Here is a 27,123-nt window from a genome sequence, read left to right as displayed (position 1 = left end):
TTGTGAATGATGGACAAAATTCCTCCCAAAAGTGCATTTCCCCTTTAAGACTTACAGACTTAAATGTTTCAATAATTTTTTTTTTATTTTTGTGATCTCCATAAAAATGGCTTGGTCTTTCAGTGTATAACAAACACTCGGACCACTACTTTACAATAATTGTAATGTCGCAGAGGCGCCCCCCAGTGGTGGGTCGATAGCAGCACCGAGAGGCGCCCCCCAGTGCTGGGTCAATAGCAGCACCGAGAGGCGCCCCCTTGTGGTCAACTGGCGGCGCGTGTGCCAACAGCTCGGTGGATGGAGTGTCCAACTGGAAAAACTAAAATCCCGTAAAGGAAGAAGATACTCGTAGCAATTGTTAGGATTGGTCCACTGACGAGTCCTGATGTGAGTATAAAAAGAACAAACGGCCACGAACTTTTAGAGCAGTACTGACGTCGACGACGAAGCGGTTGAGGGTTTCCGTTGTTTTTTTTTTAATGCATCCAGTTCGGTATTCTCCGTGTGCTAAAAGCGTGTAATATTCATCGTTGAATTGTCATCATAACATTAATGCGGTCGTCCAATTTTACGTCGGCTTATCGACAGTTGCTAGCAGCTTAATGCTCGGAGGGTCCCGTGACTAAGACCCACCTTCCAGTTTATAGCCATATCCCGAAGCCCTTTTCCACCATGCTTTTGGATTCTTTATAAAGACGAGAACACTAGCCAAGAAGCAATGTTAACATTATTTTGCATAATGTTTATTCCGAGGAGGTGTACTTTGACAAATTTTATTTCGTTCATTCCCTAATGATGTTAACCAGGAAGAAAACGGATCCCCTTTTCCTGTAATATGAATATCTGTTTGTTTAATACGATATTTGTTTTAATATGAGCCGATGCTCGTTATAATATGAGCCAACGTTTGTTGTAATATGATCCAGTGTTTGTTGTAATATGATCCAATGTAATATTTATGTAACACTGGGAACGTTAGCTTCAACGGGAACAATGGTTTAGAGGTGTCGAATGAAATGGCTTTTTTTCCCACACAAAACCAACAACATCGATACTAAATATACTTACACTAGAACATAAAAGACGATTTGGTGTTATTGTGATGTACATTTGACACAGTATGGCTATATGTTATATTTGTTCCAAACCGTACAACTGGAATATTGAAACGTGGTCGCATATCAGTGACATCACGTCCACCGTGTCAGTTGCCACGGTAACGAGTTTGTGTGTGGAGGTTCGTCCCATTGACCTTTCTCTCCTTGCCAGTGACATGTGTCCTCGAGATCGGTCACCAGCCGTCTCCCTGCCCGCTGTGCCGAGATAGCCAGTCAGCGAGCGCGGCGCCGGAGGAATGACCCGTGTTCTTCGCCTTGGGTGACGCGCCGACAGTCGGAAAAATGTTGCAGGCCGCCAGGATGGACTTGGTGCTTCTGGTGTCTATTCTTGCCTTTCATGCCACCGCGGCCTCATCAGGGGAAGGCAGCGCCGCCGACAATAACGGAACCGTCCCGGCTGTTCTCAGCGCCACAAGCCAGCTGATTGCCCGCGAAGGAAGCTGTGTTCTCATTGATTGCAACATCACTGGCGAGCCGTTTCCCAGTGTGAAGTGGTTCAACTCTCACGGGGACCATGTGGACACCGACACCAGCAGTAAGACATGCCTACGAGTTTCCTGTTAGCATCTGCTTGTTTAGCGTTTTCAGTTTTATGGCTCACCTCGACGGTCTCGTTCAGACCTGCTGGACCTGGACCTTGCCATCACAGATCCAAGTCAGTTTATACTCTCATTGGTCCATTTGTACGACAATGGACTTTAGTTTGATTCCCCTCTCCCTCCCTTGAGTGAAATAAAATGAGAGTGCCGTTCCAAACAAATTATGCAAATTATACACACGACTTCCATACCGGATTGGTCGAGGCCTGGGTTGACAACGACCGCCATCGCTGCTGTTCACCTACAGGGTGCCGGTGGAAATTGGGTCAAAGAATGAGAAGAGGAAGATGTGTCCGTAAGAAGAGAGAGAAGAGGAGCGATTACAGGCTGGCAGAGAGACAGAGATGGGAAGGACAAGGACATGCGGCAGGTTAGGGTGCTCAAAGATAGGAATGGAAGGGTACTGACAGATGCCAGTAGTGGGATGGGAAGATGGAAAGAGTATTTTAAAGAGTGGATGAATGAAGAAAACGAGAGAGAAAGAAGAGTAGAAGAGGTGTCTGCTGTGGACCAGGAAGTAGCAAAGATTGGTGAAGATGAAGTGAGAAGGCACTGCTATACATATGGAGGTATGGAAGTGTCTAGGAGTGGTAGCATTAGAGTGCCTGACTAGGTTGTTCCAGAGGATCTTAGTTGGTGAGAAGATGACTCCGGAATGGCGGCGAAGCGTGTTGGGGCCCATTATTAAGAACAAGGGTGATGTGCAGAGCTGTGGCAACTCCAGAGGTATGAAGCTAATGAGCCATACGATGAAGTTGTGGGGAAGGGTAGGGCATCTGTGAGCACCAGTATAGTTTCATGCCAAAAAAAAGAATACTACAGATGCAGTATTTGCTTTAAGAATGTTAATAGAGAAGTACAGAGCATTTGAGAGGGAGCTGCATTGTCTTTGTAGATCTGGAGAACATTGGAGGAGGAGCTACATTGCACTCATGCCTGTGCATGTTCATGGAATGGTGCCATGACGTGCCCATGCCAAAAGGGGCAGAGTACAACCTGTTAGTACAACCTTCATCATCATTTTTGCTCTGTACCGCTTGTCTGCTTCCAGTCCGCTGCGTTTCCCTCAGAAACCAACATCACAATCAGTTGTTAAATCACAGCTCGGTGGAGGCAGGGAACTAACTCCGATGGTGGTGACCTTGCTGTTTTTTGTTCTGCAGGTGGGAAGTGGTGGCTTCTGGAGAACGGCGTCCTCAACATCACCAGCATCGAATTTGCCGACCGTGGAAAGTATACATGCGTGGCCTCCAATGTGCATGGCACCTCCAACTGCACAGTGACGCTGCGCGTGGTCTTCACCAACGGTGACATGGGTGTGTACTACATGGTGGTGTGCCTGGTGACCTTCACCATCATCATGGCGCTCAACGTGACGCGCCTCTGCATGATGAGCAGTCACCTGAAGAAGACTGAGAAAGCCATTAATGAGTTCTTCCGCACGGAGGGCGCCGAAAAGCTGCAGAAGGCCTTCGAGATCGCCAAGCGTATCCCCATCATCACCTCCACCAAAACCTTGGAGCTGGCCAAGGTGACGCAGTTCAAGACCATGGAGTTTGCACGCTACATCGAGGAGTTGGCGCGCAGCATCCCACTCCCCCCGCTCATCATGAACTGTCGCACCTTCATGGAGGAGATCTTGGAGGTGGTGGGTGTGGAGGAGATGAGGCACACCTTCCTCAGACAAGCACCAGAGGGACGTCGAGAGGCAGTGGGTGGGATGGCCGCTATCGGAGCCAGGGATGTGTTCACTGTCCTGCAGGAGAGGCAGCGGGAACGAGGGCGCCAGCTGGAGCGAAGCGAATCCCCCGCCGCTGACTCCGACAATTCTTCTGTCCAGGAGCAGCCGCAGCACATTGCCATTCAGGTGTCAGTACACCCGCAGCTCGCCGCGGAGGGTTGCTGTACTGTTGATGCACCACCCGAGGCGGCGCCCACCGACCCCGGTGCTTCACCGCCAGCTTCTCCACAGGAGAAGGAAGTGGAAGAACGTCAGAGCGAGGAGCCGGCTAGCCCACCCTGCCAGATCATCTACGAGAGTCACGTGTAAGCAGGAAGACAACGGTTGACGCTCAGCAGGCTGGTACAGAAACCAACCAATCACGCGGCCTGGCACGCTTGAATGTATCAACCTCATCATCAGCAAAGATTTCTGTGGGGTTCTTCCTCCTTCTTTCCTTTCCACCTTAACAAGTCCAGCGTCTGTTTCTTTTTTCCTTTGTTCTACTCTCAAGCTGTCTGATGTGTGCTGCATGTGAGCCATCTTTGCTCTCCTCATGATGCCTTTTGGAGTCAATAAAAACCAATAAAACTCATCACGTTCTTTCATTTCACATGTCACAGTTTTACAGTCAGAGTGACCGCCATTAGTATTGCAAACTTGGTGCTAGCATGAAACGTAGTTGTAGCAATGGTAGTGTTTCCACCACCATCAGTGATGGCTGTCAGGGTACGTCATTCTTGGTCATCAGACTATATAAAACAGATAAATGTATGCTGAGGTGCTTCAGTACTCCCAGTACTCCACCTACGCCTACATTTCCTGTACCCCGAAAATGTCTGAAGACAAGCATTATTGTGGAAGCCGCTGGCAACTAAAATGAGTACATTATTTTAAGCTGTAGTAACTAATTTCTGTGATAAGGTCTCACTCGTTAAATTTGGTGTCAGTGCTCTCAAACTAATAGTGGCCAACACTTTTCTTGTCAGGGAGATGGACATTAATTAGGAAAGACCCAAGGAAGGCAAAAAAAAAATCCCACTTTTTAAATCCCAATTTTCACCGTTTTTCCAAGTCTGCGGGTGTCGTGTATTCTCCACAGCACAGCGTTATTATCTTTGTCAATATAAGAAACATTCACTATCCTGAGCACTCACGTCATTCCCACGTGACGTCACTTCGTACAAACAGCGGGAGATTTGCGTGGAAGAGTTGGATCACTACTTCCGGGTTTGAGAGCGTCCATGCCGGCACTCGTTATGCCCAACAGACCGTCAATGTCCGCGTTTGAGGAGGACTTGGTCGCAAATACTGCTGAGTTGGGGAATTGGTGAGTGTTTTGTGTAGAGGATGTATGACGTCAGTGAGTCAGTCCATTCATACCGTGTGGACACCGTCAGTCATGCTTACGTCGATGAGTTACATTAACCATTGCTAGGCCAAGATTGTCATGTATTGTCATGTCGTATTGAAATGCTATTCCATTTTTTAAGTATTTTGCATATGTGTTAACATTAAAGTTTTAATAGAGTCCTCTTGTCATTGTTAAAGAAATGATATGAGGAAATATTTATGCTGTAATGTATAATCAAATATAATGGTGTGTTATTCCAAAATGGTGACTGAGTGCTTGGTCTGTTAATGTAGGCCAGGTGTCCATCCCATGCACATCCCGAGTTAAGTCCCGCTCAAGTTTGGAAGTCCTGTTGAAGTGCTGCTAGGCCACAAGCCACGCCACGGTGAAAGGTGAATAATATCCTACATTTTGTCACGATTACTGGCAATCATTTTCAATGTGCACATTTGTATATGTATATTGTATGTATTGGGTGGGGGGTGTCATATAATACGTTCACTGTTTTGCATCCAGATGCCATCTTTGGGTTTTCATTAAGCTCAAACTTGTGATATTAGTCTGTATTGTTACATTATATCTTCATTATCTAAAAATTGGTGCACGCTATATAAATACTGTCCATACTACGGGAGGTGGACAAAACCCACCACACATTCATCAGGGGTCCCGGCAGGACTGTAAGAAGGCAAGAAATCCCATTATTCTCAAGCTTATTTTTTTTGCCTGTTTTTCAGGTCCGTGACTGTCGCAAATTCTCCTTTTTGAGGTGTCTAAAGAACACTTTTCTGGTCCAGGAGGTGGACAAAACCCACCAGAATTTAAGCAAGGGCGCCCACAGGACCTAAAGGTCACACACACCCAGATGTTAAGACAGATTCACAGAGTAAACTATCTTGTTTGGTGGAGAGAGAGGAGGAAAACAAACAAATGCATGTCTGCACAAAATTAGATTTTGTTTTCATTTATCATGCTAGTTATTGATTATTGTGAAAGGCCTAGTTATATTTATTTTATAATTTATTTATTTATAGCCTGCATTCATCTTTGTATGTACAACCAAGTGAAACAAAACAGAAATGAGGAAATGAATGATGAAAAAGCAGAAGCGAGTCCTGCCCTAAAGAGCAGAAGTTCAAATTCAGAGCACAATCTGACCTGATATGTTGACTGTTGACAGAACTCTGCTGCTATGGAAAATATGCTGAGCCAAAGGTAATTTTTATCTTCTTTCAACAACCTTATTTTGTCTTAGATCATTTTGCCTGCATACAAATGGTTGATTTTTTTATTTTAGGACCGGTGCAACTCTCCTCTTTGTGTTTTCCCTGCTAACTCCTGTTTGCATGGCCGGTGCAGATGAAAAGGGATTTGAAACGTGTGTGACGTCACAGAAGAGAGTCCAAGACCTTTCCTATAAAAATCTAACCTCTGTTCCGTTCAATCTCCCGAACACGACTGAGTATCTGGACATCTCCCACAACTCCATCCAAAGACTTGTCGCAGGGTCTTTCCACCGATTGTCTCGGCTGTGTTTTCTGAAAGCAACCCATTGCGGCCTCAGGGACATTTGTCACCGTGTGTTTTCACACACTCCAGCACTCAAAGTTGTCAATATATCCAGCAATGAATTGACCATTATTCCAGATTTTACACTGCAACAACTGACAATCTTGGATTTGGCCCACAATTTGTACAAGAGCTATCGGTTACCAGAGTCTTTTCAGAAACTCACAAATCTGAAAGTACTGTCCTTGGGAAGTAAAACTGCTCTGTCTGTGGATTTAAATGACTTTAGAGCATTGCTGAACATCTCCTTGCAACATTTTCTTCTGGGTGCAGGTGATCGCTGGCAAAAGTACGAGTCAGGAGCTCTTGGAAAAGTGTCCCTACGGAAAATGTCCCTTTTCGCATCATTTTGCCAGCGCTTTGATTTGTTCCAGAATCTCCTGAGGGATTTGAATGAGACGCGAGCAACTGCATTGAGGTTGGTCAAAGTGTTCTCCGATGACTGCAACATTACTGATGGTGTTTTCCAAAACCTGAGAGCGATGCCTTACTTGCAAAACGTCACAATCGAGAACACCTGGACAAATAGTTCTTTCATGGTGATGCTGCTGAAGGACATTGAGCTCTCATCTATCCAGGAGCTCTCGTTCGTCAACATCACGTACAATGAAGATACGCCGGATGGGATTCAGTTTCACACCCGGAATCACACAATGAGTCTCCGCTATCTGACATTTGATGGCATCAAACATTATCAGTACAGTTACCCCACAATTAGCATCAACTCTGATGGATGGTCAAATCTCAGCTATCTCAAGTTTTCTGGGAGCGGCATGAACATTTTACCCTGCAAAGTCATGTCCACCTTGCCATCTTTGGAAACGCTGGATGTGTCCGATAACCTCTTGACAGATTTCGGTTTCTGGTGGCCTTCTTGTTCCTCCACTTCTGTGTTCCCAAAGCTGAAGCGCTTATCGATGAGTAAAAATCGTTTTCGTAGTCTAGCGTTCATCTCAAGACAGACACACCAGATGAAGACACTGGAGTCCTTAGATTTGAGCTTCAACTCCATTGAGTTGAAAGACAACTCTTGCTCTTGGCCCGTGCAACTGACCGAGATCAATCTAAGGAACAACAATCTCGGCAACAGCATTTTCAAGTGCCTGTCATCAAATTTTGAGCGGATTGATTTATCGAAATCGGGAATAACAGTCATAACCCAAGAGGACTTGTCCCGATTTCCCAAACTGACCCACCTCCAGCTCAGTTTCAACAGCATCCAAGCGCTCCCTCCGCTACTCGATGCCCCCACTCTCATCAGTTTATCTGTGGACCAGAATGCTATCACTTGTCTTTCCAAGAATGTCTTTGGGGGACTTCCCAACCTTCGGACCCTCAAAGCTGGAAACAATCCCTTTATATGCTCCTGCGACCTTCATTGGTTCCTCACTGCCTTAAACAAGTCCTTGCTCTCGGACTGGCCCTTGGACTATTCCTGCAGCACCCCGGCCAGTTTGGCAGGCCTGCCGCTCTCCCAGTACAAAACCAGCGTGATCTCGTGCGAAACATGGCTCCAGACTGCAGTCGCGTTCTCGGTGATAATAGTCCTGTTGACAGCCCTGGGCCTGCTTTACTACAAAATGGATGGCGTGTGGTACACAAAGATGTTGTGGGTGTGGATTAGGGTGAAGAGGCGTGGCAAGAAACATTCACACATGCTGGAGAATGCGTCATTTTCGCATCACGCGTTCATCTCCTACAGTCACCGTGATGCCAACTTTGTTCACAGTCAGCTGGTGCCCTCCCTGGAGAATGCTGGCCTCGTCTTATGTGTTCATGAACGGGATTTTGTACCAGGCCATTGGATCATCGACAATATCATCAACAGTGTGGAGTCCAGCTACAAAGTGCTCTTTGTCCTCTCCAAACATTTTATCCAAAGCGAATGGTGCAACTACGAGCTTTTCTTTGCCCAGCATCGAGCCGTAGACATTCAGCACGACTCCTTGGTTTTCATCTTACTGGAGCCAATCCCAATCGATGCTTTGCCAACAAAGTACTTGAGACTTAGAAGTTTGCTCAGGCAGCAGACGTACCTGGAGTGGCCGACGGATGAGCGCAAGCAGCAGGTTTTTTGGGCGAGTCTTAAATCCATGCTGCACATGGCAGACCAATCCATTGTTTTGAAGGACATGGCGTTGGCACTTTCAGATATTGCCGCTCTCGTTACAAACCAAATTTAACGTCATTTACAGTGCAAATTCTTTACGTGGGCACCGTTTATGTCAACAACCCGACTATGTCGACCAACTCATCAAGTCCTGGTCCACAGTGTTCTACTTTTACATGGTCAGTCGCTTTTGTTGACATTACATTTGAGGCCCACAAGATAACTACGGTCTAGTTGCAGAGCATTAAACATGAGCAGTTACATCCTGTTCAGTGCAAATTAAGCTTCAAAATAAAAATACTGGGCATGGGTGGCATTGCTCGGGCAGTTGAGTGGTTGGGATGTTGAGGTATCCTTGGGCAAGATATTGACACGACTACATCAGTACATAAATGTGGTAACAGCGTGAAAGTGCTATGAGTACCTTGAAGGTACCGTTTACTTTTCAAATGAAGTTCCACCTCAGAAATATTGTACTAGCAGAGGTTAGTTAAATGAAGGAAGTTTTGATAGTTATTCAATTTAAGCAAATGTTTTGTTCATAAATGTGAATTTTGTTCATTCATTTCATATTGTTCATTTAAAGAAATACATTATATTTGTGCAAATGCGTTCTTATTGTGAACTTAGCCCAACTGCTGATCTATTAAATGCTGTTCTTATACAATATAGAAGTAAGTATTCTTGGTCACAATTGATTGTAATGCTCTAATCTATCATCTATTAACTAGCTAAAACATTCACCATGTCACTTAAACTTAAACTTAGTGGTTGATGGTCCTCTGATGTTCAAATATTTAACAAACACAAATCAAATCCCACAACAGAGATAAGAAGAGAAGTCATTTCCCAAGTGGTTTTAAACACAAAATATGATAGTTGCTGGTTCGATCCTCAGTATGTGAATAGATTTTGATGCAGTTCTTGAAAAAAATACACCTCTGCTCTGGCCTGTACTGTCAATAGTCTCTTATGAGTTGAGGTTTACTGTAATTTGGCAAAATCAAACAAACAAAAAAATATGGATACAAGTGACACACTAAAGATATTTAACTTTAGACACATTTTTCCAGAAGTCCCAAGAGCCTGCTCGAGTGTTTCTTATAGGCTGTGCAAAATGTCAGTGGTTCATTATTTGTCCATTAGCTGGATACTTAGCCATGCATTGAAGTAAATCATGTGTGGCAGAATCACCCCATTTCTTTCCAATTAACCAGCAGCGTCTGCCGGCCAGCCGAGCATTCCAAAGCAGCTTAATTGGACACCGAGCCAAACAAAGTCCACCACTTCCATATTTTTATTGGACATAACGACAGCTTCATGAGCTCTATGCTGTTTCTTGCTCTTCATTTGTGTTTGTTGGCCGGAAACAAACATATTTTATGTGCTGTTTGGCATTCTGTGCACGGTAGAAAAACTATTAACAGGCAAATACTTTAGACACACACAGCTAATTTGACCACCCACGTTTTTGGATATAATAGCACCGTGTCTCAAATGGAATACTTACATGTCATATTGTACACTAGCTGTGTTCCTTACCTACCAATTTAGACCAAAGTAATATTTTTCTTGGCAGTCCTGCCAGGAAGTCCAGCATCCTGAAGTGGCCGCTTCACTGGTGATCCTGACCCTGGTGATTGACGGCTACTATTTAGTGCAGCTGCCAGGTGACGACCTGTGAGGCGTCTTAATCTTGAACTAGACACTCGCAGATATTTGTCTTCTTGCACTGCATCGTTTTTGTGTCCTTGTTAGACCCAGTTTGTGCTGCTCTGTGAAGGGAGTAGTTAACAGCATGGTAAGAGATTTTACTTTTAGTTTAGATTTTTAGATGAGTTTTCTAATTATATATTAGCCTTATAAAATTATGAAGTTGGATTAGCAGCCATACCAGGAGATTGATGCAGAGGACTGACAGTTGTTGATAGTAGGCCTTTATGCAAAAATATACATCCTTCTTTCAAAATCATCTGATTCATTTTCATTGTTTGTGAAATGGATACAAATATTTGAAATGCATGAAAATTTGCAAGTGATCCCAAACTTTTGAGCGGTAGTGTACATAGTATATATCATAGTATATATATGGTAATGTAGTGTAGTATGTACTGTGTATGTCCACACGATGGCAGCATATTCCTGCTGTGTATATGTACAGTATATTGTGTGTTGGTTAGGTAAATAATGCTAAATTATTAGCAATCTTTTACATCCTGGCAAAGTATGGCACCCGTGTAGGTCATATTAAAATGAATATTACAGGAAGCATCGTGGATAAACGGGTACTAAGGGAAGAACATTTTTTTGTCTGTATTTTTAACAAGCTGTTTGGGGGAAAATGTTGGAGAAAGGAAAGCACCACAGACAATGCATAATAATAAACATAATTTCTTAGATATTATTTTTGATTGTATCATTGAACTTGAATATTAAAGTAGAAATGTTTCACCAGGAATGTACATGCGGAACATTGGTGGCTGCTAACAAAGTCATTTCCGGCATTATTCAGCACAGCCGTTTAGAAGAACCCGAGCTCAAACTCGGCCTACAGTTCCATAAGACACAAATAGTATTTCATTAATAGCCAATGAGAAAGTGGTTAGAAAACAATTTATAGTTCTGCCTTTCTCGCTGACTCAGCAGAGCTTCCAGCTAATTTCATTTAGCTCCATCCAGTGGCCACTCCATCTTGATTTTGTACCCCACTCTTGACCTATAGAATATATGTGAACAATTAAAGTATGTAAAAATACAACCTTATAAAACATTCATTCATTATACGGCTTATCCTCACCACGGGCGTGCTGGAGCCTATCCCAGCTGTCTTTGGGCACCAGGAGGGGTACACAGAGATGTACGAGGGTGGAATCGAACTCGGGTCTCCTTGCTGTGTGGCCTGCGTGCTAACCACTCAAACACAATTAAACAATATTAACAAAATAATACAATTATGTATTCATTCATTAATTTTCTATAGTATGATGCTTATCCCAGCTGACTTACACCCTGGACTGGTGGCCAGCCAATCCCAGGGCACATATAGACAAACAACCATTCACACTCACTTTCATACCTATGGACAATTTGGAGTGGCCAATTAACCTAGCATGTTTTTGGAATGTGGGAGGAAACCGGAGTACCCGGAGAAAACCCATGCATGCACGGGGAGAACATGCAAACTCCAAACTAACATGCAAACTAAGATGTCCACTTCAGTGGCGGAGCTATGGGGTGGCTAGAGGTCGTCACTCTCCAGCCACCTTGGTGGCCACCCCCCATGGCTGGAGAACAATTTAGACAAACGTGGAAGACAGCTGGGATAGGCTCCAGTATGCCTGCGACCCTTGTGAGGATAAGCGGTATCGAACATTGATGGATGGATGGATGGATGGCTCTGTGGTGCAAAACATTAGTTCAGTCTAACCGCTGTTTCTGCTAGGACGCATTTCACCGCAGCACACAACTTTCTGTGGGAGAGCAGAAGAGAGCTGTGTCTTTGTGGAGGAGATGTCAATAAAAGCACGCCTAGCATGAACTGCAAGCAGTAGCTAAGTTTTCCATGATGACTTTGCTCCGTTCCGGTCAAGTTTTCATTTGAACTGTTTCATTTGACTTTCCACATCAATCTATCAATCTATCAATCTATCAATAATATTGGGAGCTCTCTGTTGCAGAGTGGGCATGTCAAGCAAGGAGTCGAGTGTTAAAACAGGAGTGCCGAGTGGGGGTTGTGGCCACCCCACCGGCCATCGAGACAATTCAAGTATCGACTTATTGCCACCCCTATGTGAGTAATGGTCTCATCTTGGCCACCCTAATGAAAAATGTCTGGCTCTGACTTGATTCCAACCCAGATCTTCCAGATCGCCAACATGCTAACCATTTGGCCACCGTGCAGCCAAAACAAATACTTTAAATGAACGACACTACACACAGTTGAAGTAAACTGAAAAAAAAAACAAATGAAAGTAACTCCTTACCATTTTTGTGAAAAATCAACATCTGAAAAGAATCATTTCCTGCATTTTTTGGATGCTGCCGCCCCCCCCCATGAGCATGGTGGAGGTATCCACTCCATTCCGCAGCAGAAAAGTGCAGTTGAAGAGTTGAAGCAAGCTGAAAAAAAACCCAAAAAACGAAAGGCTAACCTCTTACCACTTTTGCCGAAAATCAACTTCTGACAAAAAATGTCTTTAGTTTTTTGTTTTTTTTCCAGCTTGCTTCAACTGCACTTTCCTGCTGCGGAATGGAGTGGATACCTCCACCATGCTCAAGGGGGGTCCCGGCAGCATCCAAAAAAAATGCAGGAAATGATTCTTTTCAGATGTTGATTTTTCACAAAAATGGTAAGGAGTTACTTTTGTTTTTTTTGAGATGTTGATTTTTGGCAAAAAATTGTAAGGGTAGCCTTTTGGGTTATTTTTGTCAGCTTGCTTATACTGCACTTTTCTAACCCGAACCAGAACCCTAGGCTAACCCCTAACCTTAACCCCTAACCCTAACAGAGGCCCCAGAAGCACCCAAAAACTGCATAAAATGTCTCATCAGTCCAATGAGGGTCTGGGAGGGTTCCACTCCATTCCGCAGCATGAAAGTGCAGTTGAAGCAAGCTGAAAAAACCAAAAAACCAAAGGCTAACCCCTTTCCATTTTTGCAAAAAAGTCAACATTTGAAAAAAATAATTTCCTGCATTTTTTGGATGCTGCTGGGACCCCATGAGGTGTTGTGAGGTTTCTGCAGGAGATATTACTCTAGTATCCACCCCCCTGTATGGATCCAGCCACCCTTAAATGACATGTGATATTTAGTAAACCCCATGATCGTCCCCCCTTGAAGGTCACGGTGGGCTTTGCTGCTGGCGATGTAAACTAAATCATTTCCTATATAAAGCAGCCTTCTCTGGGGTGCAATAATCGATGCTATAAGCTCATTAACAGTTAATGTGTCAGTTGCTAACATGGTCAGATATGAGGAAGGAGCTCATTTGGAAGTAAATGATTCCCCCCACTGACGGAGTGTCATTGGATATCGCGTGCTTCAAATATATTCTGCAGGCCTCATGAATGAAACATGGCGCCACTTGTTTGTTCATCTGGGATGCAAAACGTCCTGTAGGTGATGATGATAATGACAGCCGTGCTTCCTTCCTGATGGCTGCCTGATGAGAACCAACACCTGGGCTCAGTAAACACCACGGGGGGGCGGACTGTATACAAATACCAAATATCAGCATTGTATTGATACTGGCACGGTTGGATTGATATTTTTACTTTGGTTTTCTTGGACACAGGAGAGTTTGGGGGGGCATGTTTAGATGTTCACTGTGTGTCTGGACCCCATACATAGAGATGCGAGCCTGAAAAAACAGTTGTAGCCTCTTTAATGGGAGTCTCACGAAGTACAACAAAGCCAACAAAGGAGAGAGCAGCAGGCACCGGCTGAGCTTGGTCTTGAACTGGCAAAGGGCGCCATGAAAGCTTACTGTTAGAAGACAAAGAATAGCAGAGTCTCAGGCCGGGTGACAGGGAAACAAATGGGCATATGACTAGAAGACATGGTAGACATGGTAGACATGGTAGACATGGTAGACATGGTAGACATGGTGTTAGAGGACGCGGTAGAAAATGAATGAATGGATATAATTCAAGAGGTTGGTAATCATTTCCAAATGCCTGATATTACAAGTAAAATGTAGCGTATACATGTACCAAAGCCCCACATGAGCAGTTCTTGAACGCACCATAGTTGCTATTAGACAAAACTTACATAGAACAATCTTTCCCTAAAATTTGCAGTGAGGTGAACATGCGTTATTATACATGTCGTTATTACTGGAATTAGAGTATGGATTACGTAGACGTGGCTCAGGTAAACAGCTAGCCGGGAACCCAGCGGGAATACCAGGAGCGAGTTGTGTGTTACAAATCTACATTTTTAGAGGCGTATCAATTACTTTATTTATATATTGTTAAATTGTTAATAAATAAAATTGTTGATATGAATATTTTTTCGAATTGACATCATGATCAACTAATTAAAGGCAAAATCATCCAATGATCTTGGAAAATTCATTCATTCATTCATTTTCTACCGCTTATTCTCACAAGTGTTGTGGGGTTGCTGGAGCCTAAATGTAAAAAAAAAAATTTTTGGAATATGTTGCATTTGTGCTCAATTGTCCTCCACGTGTCTTCCACTTGGCTACGCATCCGATCCCAAGATGAGGGATAAACGATGTCTTTTCCCAACATTTCCTTGTTGCATTTTACAGAAAGCTAACGGTGGAGCTTAGTGAGTCAACCAGCAATCATGCTGTCAATTCCTATTTATTATTCATAGAGCCATGGTAACAGGAAAAGCTGTGGTCCTCGTGAGGCCGGCTGTCTGCAGAACCTCATTAGTCCGGGCTCGGAATGATTACAGCTACACAGCTTAGTCATACTCGTATTAGGGTGCAACTGGCAACACATTAATTAGGCGCTGTCAGTCATCTATGCCATCTCTGCATGGGTATCGTCTTAAACACTTCTTGATGAAGACTACAAACTCAGATGCGTCATTGTATTACAGTCCGGGGGGGGGGAGGGAAAACCTTTGGACCACAGTCCCCAAGACAAGCATTAGCAATACACTTTGCTGTAATGGATTGAGATGCGGCTGTGCCCCCCCAGGTCCCCGTGCAGGCTTATCGCTTTGCCAATGAACACATGAATGATTCAGACGAGGGTTAGAAGAACGTGACGTGGTCACATGACGCCAAACTTGACAACCGCTGACGACGAGACCGACAACTCTACTGTCAAACACGGGCTGGAGAGTTTCTGCTTTGGGTTCTTTATCTCACAGGAAGACCTGGAGAGGGTCCTGTATTGGTGACTCTTGGATGGGAACCTCTTCCGTCTTCCAGCCTCAACATGACCAAGGCAACAAATGAGAAAGGAAAAAAAGTGGCACCATAATTCCACAGAAAATCCAAGGAGGGAGCTTCAAGTTGCCAAGCGACAGCCTCAAAACATACAATATTTGGAGATTATCTGGGGAGATAAACTGCGTGCAAATACAAACTAGTCTTGGGGGGGGGGGGGGGTCAAATACTTATTTCCCCCATTGTATGTAACAAGCAGCCTTTTTTGATCAACATGGACGACAACGGACAGTATTTGTAAACACACAGATGATATTTATTCTGTTGTGATTTTTACATTCAGTTGAACATTTCCATGTTTTCTTTTTTTGTTTTGTAAATCCTATTTTACGTTTACTTAACAGACACTTTACGGATGTTAAAGGTCGATAGATCACGTTTGCTTCAGTCCACAATGGAAGCTGCAGTATCACTGTCACTTTTCAACACATAAAAAAAAGGAATGATGCTTTCAAGTACCTCAGATAAGGCTGGAATTACTGCTTTTTTAATAATTGTCCGGGCCCTCCATCGCATGACATAGTTTTCGTACCTGTGTGCTTTTCAATGCATTTTGCCAGATGGCGTGCTAAACTAAAAGTCATGATGTGGAAACGTTGTGCAAAGATTCAGGCTTTGGTTGACGTCTGCGCTTCGTGTTCTATCTACTCAGTTGATGCATTCCAGGAATATTTAGTAGCCAAGGTCTGCAGCGGTTTGATAGATTTATTGTAAGTGGATGTTTCCATATCATTCTCCATTTTGGCCTCACTGATGCTGCAATTAAACTTTTACTTTTAGTTTTGTTTTTAGGCCACTCACACTTCCTGTCCTACGCTGTGCTGAATCCTTTCCTTTGTCAAGGAAAATGTAAGCAGCGCAGCCCTGATGTCCGGTAGGGTAAAGCCATTTCATGCTCAATTGCCTTAGCAGCAAATCCAAGGGAACATCAAATATACAAAAACTCTGGAAGATCCACTGAGATCAGAAACCGTTTGCACAGTGGAACACGTTTAAGAAGACATCCATCAGTTTGGGCTGACTCCTGTCCACATAAACTGGTTGGTGGTCCACCGCCAAAGACCTAAGGACCTCTGGTCCAATGCTGAATAAGCTATGAAGGTACAGTGGCAGTGGCTTTCCTGTTATGGTTTGCTTTTTATGGATTTTGACATATCTGAAGTCAACAAAAACGGTTGACCGTGTAGGTTAGCATGGACTTAAGCAGGCACTTTTTTTTCGAGTTGGTGGACGTGGACGGGTTGTTGACATAAATGGTGTCTACTTAAAAGAGTTCCATTGGACTGACACCAACAAGCGCTTCAATGTCATAATAATGACGGGGGCCCGGAAAAAAATAATCATAAAATGATTGAATTTGTTCAAAATCCTCATGATAATAATAATAATAATACTATAACAATAATAAAGTTCTTGAATAAAAAATGAATATTGCAGTCCTTGGTCTTGGTCAAGATATGTTACTATTTTACTTTTACTGTAAAAAGAAATATGTGTCCAAATCCTAGTGAATGTGATCAACTGGTGTTTTAATGGCTTACCGAGGCACCAAGTCCTTCCCATAAAGGTCAAAGCAGGTTTTAAAAAGACATAACCACAACGTATGAGGCGGTATTACTGTAATTTTAACATCTGTCTGCATAAAGTCACAAACAGAACGGGTGATAAAGTAGGTTAATCCTTCAAAATCCAATAAAAAAAACAAAAATAATCTGTAAAGGTTCCCCTTTAAATCAGAAAAGTTGACTTAGTTCCTTACTTTTTAGTTCCTGGAACTAATGTGTTGTATGTATTGTTAATGTAGTATTATTTCCTGTTATGGTGGTTATAAATACATAACATCTCCCAATTTGTTTCCAAGTCTCCGCCATGCCCTTGCAAATATGTTTAATGGCGGCCATTGTTTTTTAACCAACCTTGCAACACGGTCAACACAGTAGGGTGCGTGATTGGACAAATGTAGTCCAAGAGTCGACTCTTTTGGTCTCCATTTAGACATCTTGGCCGTCCTGGTTTAGACGTACGTATATCGATGGTGCATGACTTTGTGCTTTGATACTAACTATGTCCATCCTTCCACTCCAAACTGACTGACTTCCTATTTTAGTAACGGACTAAACAGGATACTGCATCGAACCATTATCAAATCTTCCCACGCCCAAATCTTGGGTTCCATTTTGCACATTATGATCTTTTTTTTTTCTGCAGAACAATCCCTGCATCACACACAAACACACTTCATACGTACATTTACATGAATGACAAGAATGGGAAAACATAGCAGTAATAATGTCAATGGCTTCGTTATAAAGGAAATTGATGTAAAAAATGATAAACTATGGGATCGTCAGATTGATTGCATCTAAAATTGGATGAAATGATACTTCCTGCTGTCTCTGGAATATTCTGTACAGTATGATACAAGCACATGGGTCCGGGATATCCTTCCACTTCACTTATTCCAAAGTGAGGAAGGACTTTGGATAAGGAGTTGGATCCTTTCCTCTGTTGGGTCCATTCCTTGAAGAAATATCCCAAGAGGCCAAATCCACAAGTCAATTCCATATTTTGATTTTTGTAGTCCACAGTCACAAGAGGCCGAGTCCCAGTCCAATGTCCACCATAAAGTTTTAGCTTCACAGCGATATCCCATATCCGATATCAATGAGGAATGTCCGTTCCTTTCCGTGCCAGTTCCACAACAATAAAACAAGCACAACTTGGTATTTTTCTGATTATATTTCTGTAGTTTGCCAGTTTTTCTCTTATTTTTTTCAATATAGCAGATTATCAAACACCCAAAACACAGAAATGAAATGAAAAAAATCTGGAGAGATTGGCGATGAAAGTGATGGATGGAAAAAATGGAACAGTCGTTTTCCTCTTCTTGTCCGTCCTTTCACCATTTAGCACACGGTGCCGTTCTCCTGTCGAGACTTGGGGCAGGTGGAGCGAGGTATCGGCTGCACGGAGGGCGCCAGCGTGCAGAAGAACCCGGCGATGAGGGTGAGGCCGAGTCCTCCCCAGGCGCAGAACATGGACCAGCCGTAGCCGTGGCCGATGTCGTCCGGCAGACCGTACAGGTAACGCGGGTAACGGGACAGTTCAAAGTTGATGCCGGCGACGCAGGTGCACAGGGAGATGATGCAGAAGGTGCCTGTGGGACACGTCACGCGTGGCCGTGAGACAAAAGGCGATAAGTGAAGCTGTTTTAGGCGCTATTCAAATCATTAAACTAACATGGAAGACTCTAATCCTATTTAGACGCTACCATCAAGTACAGAGGCGCTGCCCTTCCCAGTGATGTACCCTCCAGGTCGTTGCAGTAATCTACCTAGTACAGCCTACCTAGTCTTTTACTTAGGACTTGTTAAATAGAAGCAATGTGAGATGCTGCCTCTAAATTTGGCCTCATTTGGAACCCAACATGGCCGCCATGGGATAATACATGATTTTGCTGCTGCATTCTGGCTCTGCCTTGTGCCTTTTAATTACTGGTACTTCCTTGTTCAATATACAGGGGGCCCCCAACGTCTGGACATACAGTATAATAACCGCATATAATATACACACATTACATAAAGTGCAATTTAAATCAATTATACATGAAAAACTAATGAAGTCACCAACTAATTACTTTTATTTGTTTGTTATTTATTTATTTGTATTATATATTTATTTGTTAATTATATATAATTATAAATATATCATTAGTAATAATTAATCATTATAATTTGTTATATATAATTAGGTATATTAATTATACTTAAAAATAAATACATGTAAAAAAACACAATATTTTGTATATAGGCTAATAATGTAAATACAAATTTTCTTTTTGTTATGCATATTAAAAATATATTTTTGTGAATTTTGTTTAATAAAAAAATGAATTACATATTAAATACACATACATACATATCATATATAGCGTAATTATATAATGAATATTCAAATGTATTTTATATATATCAATTTGCATTATAGAAAAATATATAATAAAAAAGTAATAATAATAAGAACATGCATTGATTCCTATAGGCCCATATTCTATGCGCCTCACCTCCCATGAGGAAAAGCAGTCCGGCCACGTATTGCATGAGTCCTCGGTCCCAGCAGCAGCCCAGCACGCCGATGATCCACCCGAACAAGATGATGGCCACGGCCATGCCCATGAACCCGGCCGTCATTCGCCGCAAATCTGAGATGACACAAAAAGGGAGGACGTGTGATTGGGTGGCTGCACTGACCTAATACTAAAATGAAAAATAATAAAAATGTGCCACTGCCAGAAGGACAGCAGTGTGCCCACCAGGGGGCTAATGACAGCGAAGGTAGCGTGACTTGAACCACCAAGGAGACCACTTGGAGCCAAACCCTCCTCCTCTCCTCCCCGACTAGATTAGAATGTCATGGCTGAGCAACTCAGGAGGTGGAAGTGGGTGAGTGTTGTTGTTTGAGGGTGACGGGTGGGGGTGGGGGGGCTGAAAAAGGTCACAACATTTGCCCTGAGAGCATAAATGAAGAAGACCAGAAGACCAATCTCCACTGGCGTACCACATGATGTACTTCATACAAGTACAGCAAACACGTTGAGTCAGAAGCACAATCCACAGAATAAAACCATCCTGAAGAATATGAATTGATATACATCTGATAGCAATATTTCCATAGCAAGACCCCCAAAATGAGTCAGCGAATGAAGCATCTAACGTAAGGAGAGCAGCAGAGTAGGAAAGGGTTCTAAGGGTTAGCACTAGCAGCGTTTCAGGGGGTCCGTCTGTGGGGGGATTGCGGCTGAAAGAAAAGAAACAGAATACCGCTGTCAATAATTGGACAAAAAGCATCTTGGGAAAGGCTTGGAAAGGAGCGTGATGCGTTAAATGATGACCCCCTGCTGGGTGCATGAAAAGACGGAAATCTGTCTTCCCCCCAGCGATGGATTAGCGGGCGCCGCGTGAGACAGGATGTACGTTATGGAAAGATCTGCGTGTGGAAAAGCAGCCGTATAGACTGAAACAATAAAATATTACCTAAATTTGGCAGTACTGTTTAAAGTACAGTAAAATATTGTAATCAAAATCTACACAAGCGGCGCTAGGCGCTACAGTGTGTAGCTTAACGTTAGCATCGTTGCTAACCCTACCAAGGCTGTCATGCTAGCTTTCATTTAGACAGCAGCTGGTTCTTACTGTCGTCTATTCTGCACATTTTAACAGTTAGTGAAGTTGATGACTGATATTCATGATATAACTGAATAGTGTCAACATTTGGAGGAAAATATTGATGGCTAAAAACACTTTAAGCCCTTTAAGTGCCAAGGTTGCAACTTTGCTACAAGCAACATTGCTAGCCATAGCTTTCACACCGACTCGTGACTTTGGCCAGAGAATGGGTGGTAATAAAGGGTAATTGAACCGAGTGGTTTTGGCACAGACCACACAGCTAGGAGTCCTGAGTTCGAGCCCCCCCTTGGCCATCTCTGTGTGGAGTTTTCCAGTTTCCTCCCACATTCCAAAAACATGCTAGGTTAATTAGCCACTCCAAATTGTCCATAGGTATGAATGTGAGTGTGAATGGTTGTTTGTCTATATGTGCCCTGGGATCGTACAAGCATAGAATCGTCCACATAGAAGAACCATTTTCATAGAAACGACGCCATTGGTCCCAACTTTTATGTCGACAAAAGCGGTTGGATGTTGACTTCCATGGGAACTTAATCATAAGAAGTACACAGTGTACCAGGACTCCACATGGACATGTTGTCAACATAAACGTGGTGGACTACACCCGTGGTTCTAAACCTAAAAAATAATGTAGTGACCCGATGTCTGTAAATGCACCTCATGTTCTTGCTATTTGCTTGCTGGTGACTGTCAAGCTTAACGCGCCATCCTTGCTGACACACAGTTGCAGATATCTGCTGGAGAAAAGAGCCCCTTAAAGAGACAGCGTCTCAGCGCTGCAGCTCATATTGTATTAAAAACATATTTTCATCATCCTGTGCTGCAAACTATTGTTCTACCAACCAAATGTTATTGTCCCATGAAGATCTAAGGTGCACGCTATTGTTTGCTTGTTTTGGTAGCAAAAATATGAAAAAATGCCACAAACATAAGCTCCATGTTGGTGTGCAGCACATTACTTTTTGGGAGGGTTGGTACCGGTATCAGTCAGAACCAGCGCACATTAATGACACACGCTGTTCTGGGCCCCGCATACGAGGACTGTAGAGGACTTGCCATCATAATAATCATGGTGATACTACATTGTTGCTCTACTTTCAGTAATATTTCCGCCCTGAAAGTCTCCTGTCAGGTCACATCAGTCGGCAGCAAGCTTTCTACAAGGAGCCCCCCCGGTCCAGGAGGCCACAGTACCAAACCCCCCATGCGGCACACATGGCTTACTCTAACAAATGATAACAAGGACCCATTAATGCTTGCTTGCATTATTGGCTCTATTATTATATTTGACGTGACATCCTGTCTGCAGCACAAGTTACTATATAGCATTCCATGATATACGTAGCATATACATATAGCATACGTCTATACCAGGGGTCGGCAACCTTTACTATGAAAAGAGCCATTTTACCCAATGCCCACTGAAGAAAAATAGCCTGGAGCCGCAAAGCATATAGTATGTTTAAAACAACATTGGAGGGAATTTGGGGGTATCAAAGTAGTTCAGATAAGAAAAGACGAGTTGGAGTACTCTTGCTAGTATTGGAGATAAACTTACATACATAAATGTATGTGTAAACTACTGTAAACTTACCTGATTTGTTTACTCTGGCGCAAAAGAGTTCCCATGCCGCTTTATTTTTTATATAATGCCAATTTATTTATTAGAATTGTCAAATAAGTATTACTTATTTTCCTTCATGTACTGAACTGAATAGCAGTCAGAACTCACTCAGGATGCATTCATGGTCTCAGACAAAGTTGGATTTTTTTAAAACTCATTACAAAAGACATGCATTTTCCCCATTCAGGTGTTAAAAAATATTCAAGCATTGCAAAGGGAGCCACAACAAAGACGCTGAAGAGCCACATGCGGCTCTGGAGCCGCGGGTTGCTGACCCCTGGTCTATACAATATTCATGTTGATCACATTTAAGCTATTGTGAATGAAATGAAATCTGTATGGGCAAAAATCCTTTTATCCCATTTTATTGTCTAAATATGTCATCCTTCCTTGGCCTACTGTTCAGCGTTGTGGTCACATCCCTGTTCTGGGGCTGCATAAGTGCTGCCGGCACTGGGGAGCTGCGGTTCATAAATGCAAACGTATATGCTGACATTTCCTAAGCCGAATGTGTAGGCGCACACAAACAAAACACCCCCCCCCACACACACACACTTATGCATGCAGGTTGTTTTTAAAGCACCACAGAAGAAGAAGATGGCGGCATAATGCGGCGGCAGGGATCTCCAGAGCGGATGGAATGCGAGGATTAAAAGGGATACAAGTCTCTCGGCGCTGGTATCAGCACTTCTGTGACAGGGCGACTTGCAGAATGCAATCAGGAAAAGGACAGAATGACAGGACCGCCAACTGAGCTGTCAGTCAGGGAACTGGCAGGAAAATCCAGCCGTGGACGGAATGTGTGGGTAAACACGCTTAGGACCAGCTTCCTCAGTCCAAACGTCTGAACGATATTTACAGTAAGTCACGCTACTAAAACTGGATCTGATTGGCTAAATGCTCCTATTGGATTGGCGTGGAGTGAAGCTGATGATTCAACGATACATTTGACTGTGGTAGAATCGGAATGGCCTTCATTGTCATTATACAAGATGTACAACGAAATGAGTAGAACCGCACTTCTTCACACTAACGGCTTCTTCGTAGGTCCTTTGTAGTCAAGACGAAGCCGAGCCGAAAGGCAAAGCTCTCACTTGACCAGGAAGATCGATGTTCCCGCCGTTACCCAGAATCCTGAGCTTTGGGTAGTGACCCAAAGGACAAGATGGCAGGTACAAGCCGCCAAAATGAGTTTTCTCCATTGGGTGTCTCGCCCTTGGAGATAAGGTGAGAAGCACTGTCATGCGGAAAATACAGGAAGTAGAACAGCTGCTCCTTCTCATTGAGAGGAGCCAGATGATGGGCTCAGGATGCCTCCCGGTCGCCTCCCTGGGGAGGCGTTCAAGGCACATCCGACCAGTAGGGGGCCTCGAGGAAGACCCAGGACACGGAGGGAATGTCTCTCAACTGGCCTGGGAATGCCTCGGGATCCGCTGGGAGGAGCTGGATGAAGTAGCCGGGAAGAGGCAAGTCTGGGCTTCCTGTGACCTGACCTCTCATACCCAGAAGATGATGGATGAATGATTTTGCATATAAAGGTTTTCTTAAAACCAGGCTGTCTGGACCAGATTCATTTAGTTTTTGTCTGACCTAAAAAAACGAGGTACCACTGTGATACTTACAGTAATTATTATGGGAGTACCAGTAGAACCAGTTCATTTGGACGCTCCTCGACCTGGCTGACCAACGTCAAAACCAAAACAAGCCGTTGTTTGCACATTTACTATGGTGCCTTGGTTAACATCATTAATCCGTTCCAGAAGGTCTGACTCAAACCAAAACGGATGTTAACCAAGTCAAATTTTCCCATAGAAAATAATGTAAATCCAACGAGTTAACATAGACCGGGACGACTTATGCTATATACGTGGCAGATATACGATTGTGCTGCATGGCGAATGAGTGGTTAGTGCGCAGGCCTGACAGCTAGGAGACCCTAGTTCGATTCCACCCTCGGCCATCTCTGTGTGGAGTTTGCATGTTCTCCCCGTGCATGCGTGGGTTTTCTCCGGGTACTCCGGTTTCCTCCCACATTCCAAAAACATGCTAGGTTAATTAGCCACTCCAAATTGTCCATAGGTATGAATGTGAGTGTGAATGGTTGTTTGTCTATATGTGCCCTGGGATTGGCTGGCCACCAGTCCAGGGTGGACCCCGCCTCTCATCCAAAGACAGATGAGGATAAGCGGTAGAAAATGAATGAATGGATGAATGAATGGATGAATGGATGAATGGATGAATGGATGGATGAATGGATGAATGAATGAATGAATGGATGAATGAATGAATGAATGAATGAATGAATGGATGAATGGATGAATGAATGGATGAATGAATGAATGAATGAATGGATGAATGGATGGATGAATGGATGAATGAATGAATGAATGGATGAATGGATGAATGGATGGATGGATGAATGGATGAATGAATGAATGAATGGATGAATGAATGAATGAATGAATGAATGAATGAATGAATGGATGAATGAATGAATGAATGAATGGATGAATGAATGAATGAATGAATGAATGAATGAATGAAGGAATGAATGAATGAATGAATGAATGAATGGATGGATGGATGAATGGATGAATGAATGGATGAATGAATGAATGGATGAATGAATGAATGAAGGAATGGATGAATGGATGAATGAATGAATGAATGAATGGATGAATGAATGAATGAATGGATGAATGAATGAATGAATGAATGAATGGATGAATGAATGAATGAATGGATGAACGAACGAACGAATGGATGAACGAATGAATGAATGAATGAATGAATAAATGAATGAATGAATGAATGGATGAATGAATGAATGAATGAATGAATGGATGAATGAATGAATGAATGGATGAATGAATGAATGAATGAATGAAGGAATGAATGAATGAATGAATGAATGGATGAATGAATGAATGAATGAATGAATGAATGGATGAATGAATGGATGAATGAATGAATGAATGAATGAATGAATGGATGGATGGATGGATGGATGAATGAATGGATGAATGAATGAATGAAGGAATGGATGAATGGATGAATGGATGAATGAATGAATGAATGAATGGATGAATGAATGAATGAATGGATGAATGAATGAATGAATGAATGAATGAATGGATGAATGAATGAATGAATGGATGAACGAACGAACGAATGGATGAATGAATGAATGAATGAATGAATAAATGAATGAATGAATGAATGAATGGATGAATGAATGGATGAATGGATGAATGAATATACGATTGCCAAACTACAAAGGTAGAAGTGGTGAATCCATGCTGAATACTTCCTTAAAGTACAGTAGAAATAATCCCAAGCCCAATCAGAAACAGTGTTCCTGTTTCTCCTTTTTAATGGCAGACTTGAGGAGATTATGATGGCAATTATGTGGCCTGCTAAAGCTCCTAATCAATGCCACCCACTCGCCTCGGGACCACGAGCAGCCCTTTTCACTCGGTTGGTAATTTAGACCTGGGAGAGTGTTTTGTTTTGATGTCTCCTTGTGCAAGAGAAAATCCTACTTTATTTTCTGACACTTCTGCCAGCAGGCACAAATACAGTATGTTGAATTCAACGTTTTTTTCCCCGTCCCTTGGGTTGTCGACTGGCTCCAGAGCAGCAGCTCAAGAACTCTCAGGAAGCCTGGAGTAATAAATGATCATCCCTTTTGCAGTTCCTGTACTCCATGATGTTAAAATTGAGCATGCAGGAGGTTGCCGGGCTAAAAGGCCAACATAAAGCAAGGCAGCCAGGGCTGTGTGGGGAGAGTGGGGGTAAACATGGAGCACCGTGTGAAGATAAGGTGAGTCAGACTGAATAACCATTCTGTTTCCACATCGCTTTCCCCGCTGAGATGGTGTTCACGCTTGCTGCTTTCACTTTTAGCTCTTTTTTTTTTGTGCTCTAACCCACAAGTCGTGACAGATGCTCAGTCCCCCAGAAGCAGCACTTCCATCTCGTTTCGGCGAAAAAAAAATCCAGCAGTTCCACCGCAAACCATTTAAATCCGCCCGCTAATGTCGACAACACATCTATCCATCAAGTCCAGGTCCACCGTGTTTTTATTATTTTGACTACAGCTTTAACCGCTTTTGTTGACAAAACATGTGTGACACAAATGTGTCATTTCTATGAAAAATGTATGTATTTATGTCATAATGTTAACCTCCTTCTTAGCAGTGTGAAACGACAACACTACCTACTGTCTCGATACGCAACATCGTGAACACAGCGACTTCCTGTTCTGTGCAAAATAAGCGTCATGGATTATGGATTCAAGTTTTACTTCCACTGTGGTTGACTCACTGCCTTAAATGTAAACATTCATTCATTCATTTCCTGCTGGAGCCTATCCCAGCTGTCTTGGGGCGAGAGGCGGGGTCCACCCTGGACTGGTGGCCAGCCAATCCCAGGGCACATATAGACAAACAACCATTCACACTCACATGTGGATTTTTGGCCTTGTGCGACTTATACGCCGGAGCGACTTACGGTAATAATGAAGTTGGCTCCGTCATGTATTTCACTTATAGTGGGCTATTTTGGGAACCTATCCCCGGCGATAAACGAGGGAACACTGTATTCTGTATTGAAGTTAAACAGAGCGTTTTATAGGTAGAATAGGTGGATCCCATTATGTGAAATATGAATTATGTCTCTTCTTAGTGAAAACCTGCCAGGGCGAGGCAGCTATCCAGAACGCACGACAAGTAAAGACTTGTGTTCTTGTCTCACATTGTGGATGGTGGATGATTGGCAGGAATAAAAGCGTTTCCTTTGAGCGTCCGTCTTTTAGTAATAATAGGAACACAGCGTAGCGGAACTTGATGAGTTTGTTGGCTTAGACAGGCTGTGGACGTCAACGGGATCCGCCGTATGAGACAATTTTCTCTGC

At 43.1% G+C, this 27,123-nt stretch overlaps 3 protein-coding genes across 6 annotated transcripts in view; 2 read left to right on the top strand and 1 right to left on the bottom strand.

Moving 5' to 3' along the window:
* Positions 1 to 95: 95 nt before the first annotated feature.
* On the top strand, positions 96 to 4,047 carry mfap3l (microfibril associated protein 3 like). Its single transcript, XM_058066640.1, has 3 exons — positions 96 to 387; positions 1,270 to 1,653; positions 2,881 to 4,047. Exons 2-3 carry the CDS (start codon positions 1,401 to 1,403, stop codon positions 3,765 to 3,767), a joined length of 1,140 nt encoding a protein of 379 aa, XP_057922623.1. The 5' UTR covers positions 96 to 387; positions 1,270 to 1,400; the 3' UTR covers positions 3,768 to 4,047.
* A 563-nt stretch (positions 4,048 to 4,610) lies between these two features.
* LOC131125471 (toll-like receptor 1) lies at positions 4,611 to 9,297 on the top strand. The gene is made up of 4 exons (XM_058067060.1): positions 4,611 to 4,767; positions 5,085 to 5,183; positions 5,529 to 6,006; positions 6,089 to 9,297. Exons 3-4 carry the CDS (start codon positions 5,984 to 5,986, stop codon positions 8,541 to 8,543), a joined length of 2,478 nt encoding a protein of 825 aa, XP_057923043.1. The 5' UTR covers positions 4,611 to 4,767; positions 5,085 to 5,183; positions 5,529 to 5,983; the 3' UTR covers positions 8,544 to 9,297.
* Positions 9,298 to 13,852: 4,555 nt separating this feature from the next.
* tmem178bb (transmembrane protein 178Bb) overlaps positions 13,853 to 27,123 on the bottom strand; it is a 69,973-nt gene continuing 56,702 nt past the window's right edge. For all 4 annotated transcript variants that reach the window (XM_058066007.1, XM_058066010.1, XM_058066008.1 and 1 more), the window contains 2 exons: positions 19,462 to 19,599; positions 13,853 to 18,555 (listed from right to left, as the gene is read on the bottom strand). In XM_058066007.1, the coding sequence (XP_057921990.1) occupies positions 18,305 to 18,555; positions 19,462 to 19,599 (389 nt within the window). In that variant the 3' untranslated portion in view covers positions 13,853 to 18,304. The remainder of the gene's footprint in view (positions 18,556 to 19,461; positions 19,600 to 27,123) is intronic.

Source organism: Doryrhamphus excisus, chromosome 3 (genome assembly GCF_030265055.1).
Source record: "Doryrhamphus excisus isolate RoL2022-K1 chromosome 3, RoL_Dexc_1.0, whole genome shotgun sequence".
NCBI lineage: Eukaryota > Metazoa > Chordata > Actinopteri > Syngnathiformes > Syngnathidae > Doryrhamphus > Doryrhamphus excisus.
The sequence above is the reverse complement of the archived record's forward strand: the minus strand, read 5'-3'. Positions and strand labels throughout refer to the sequence as shown.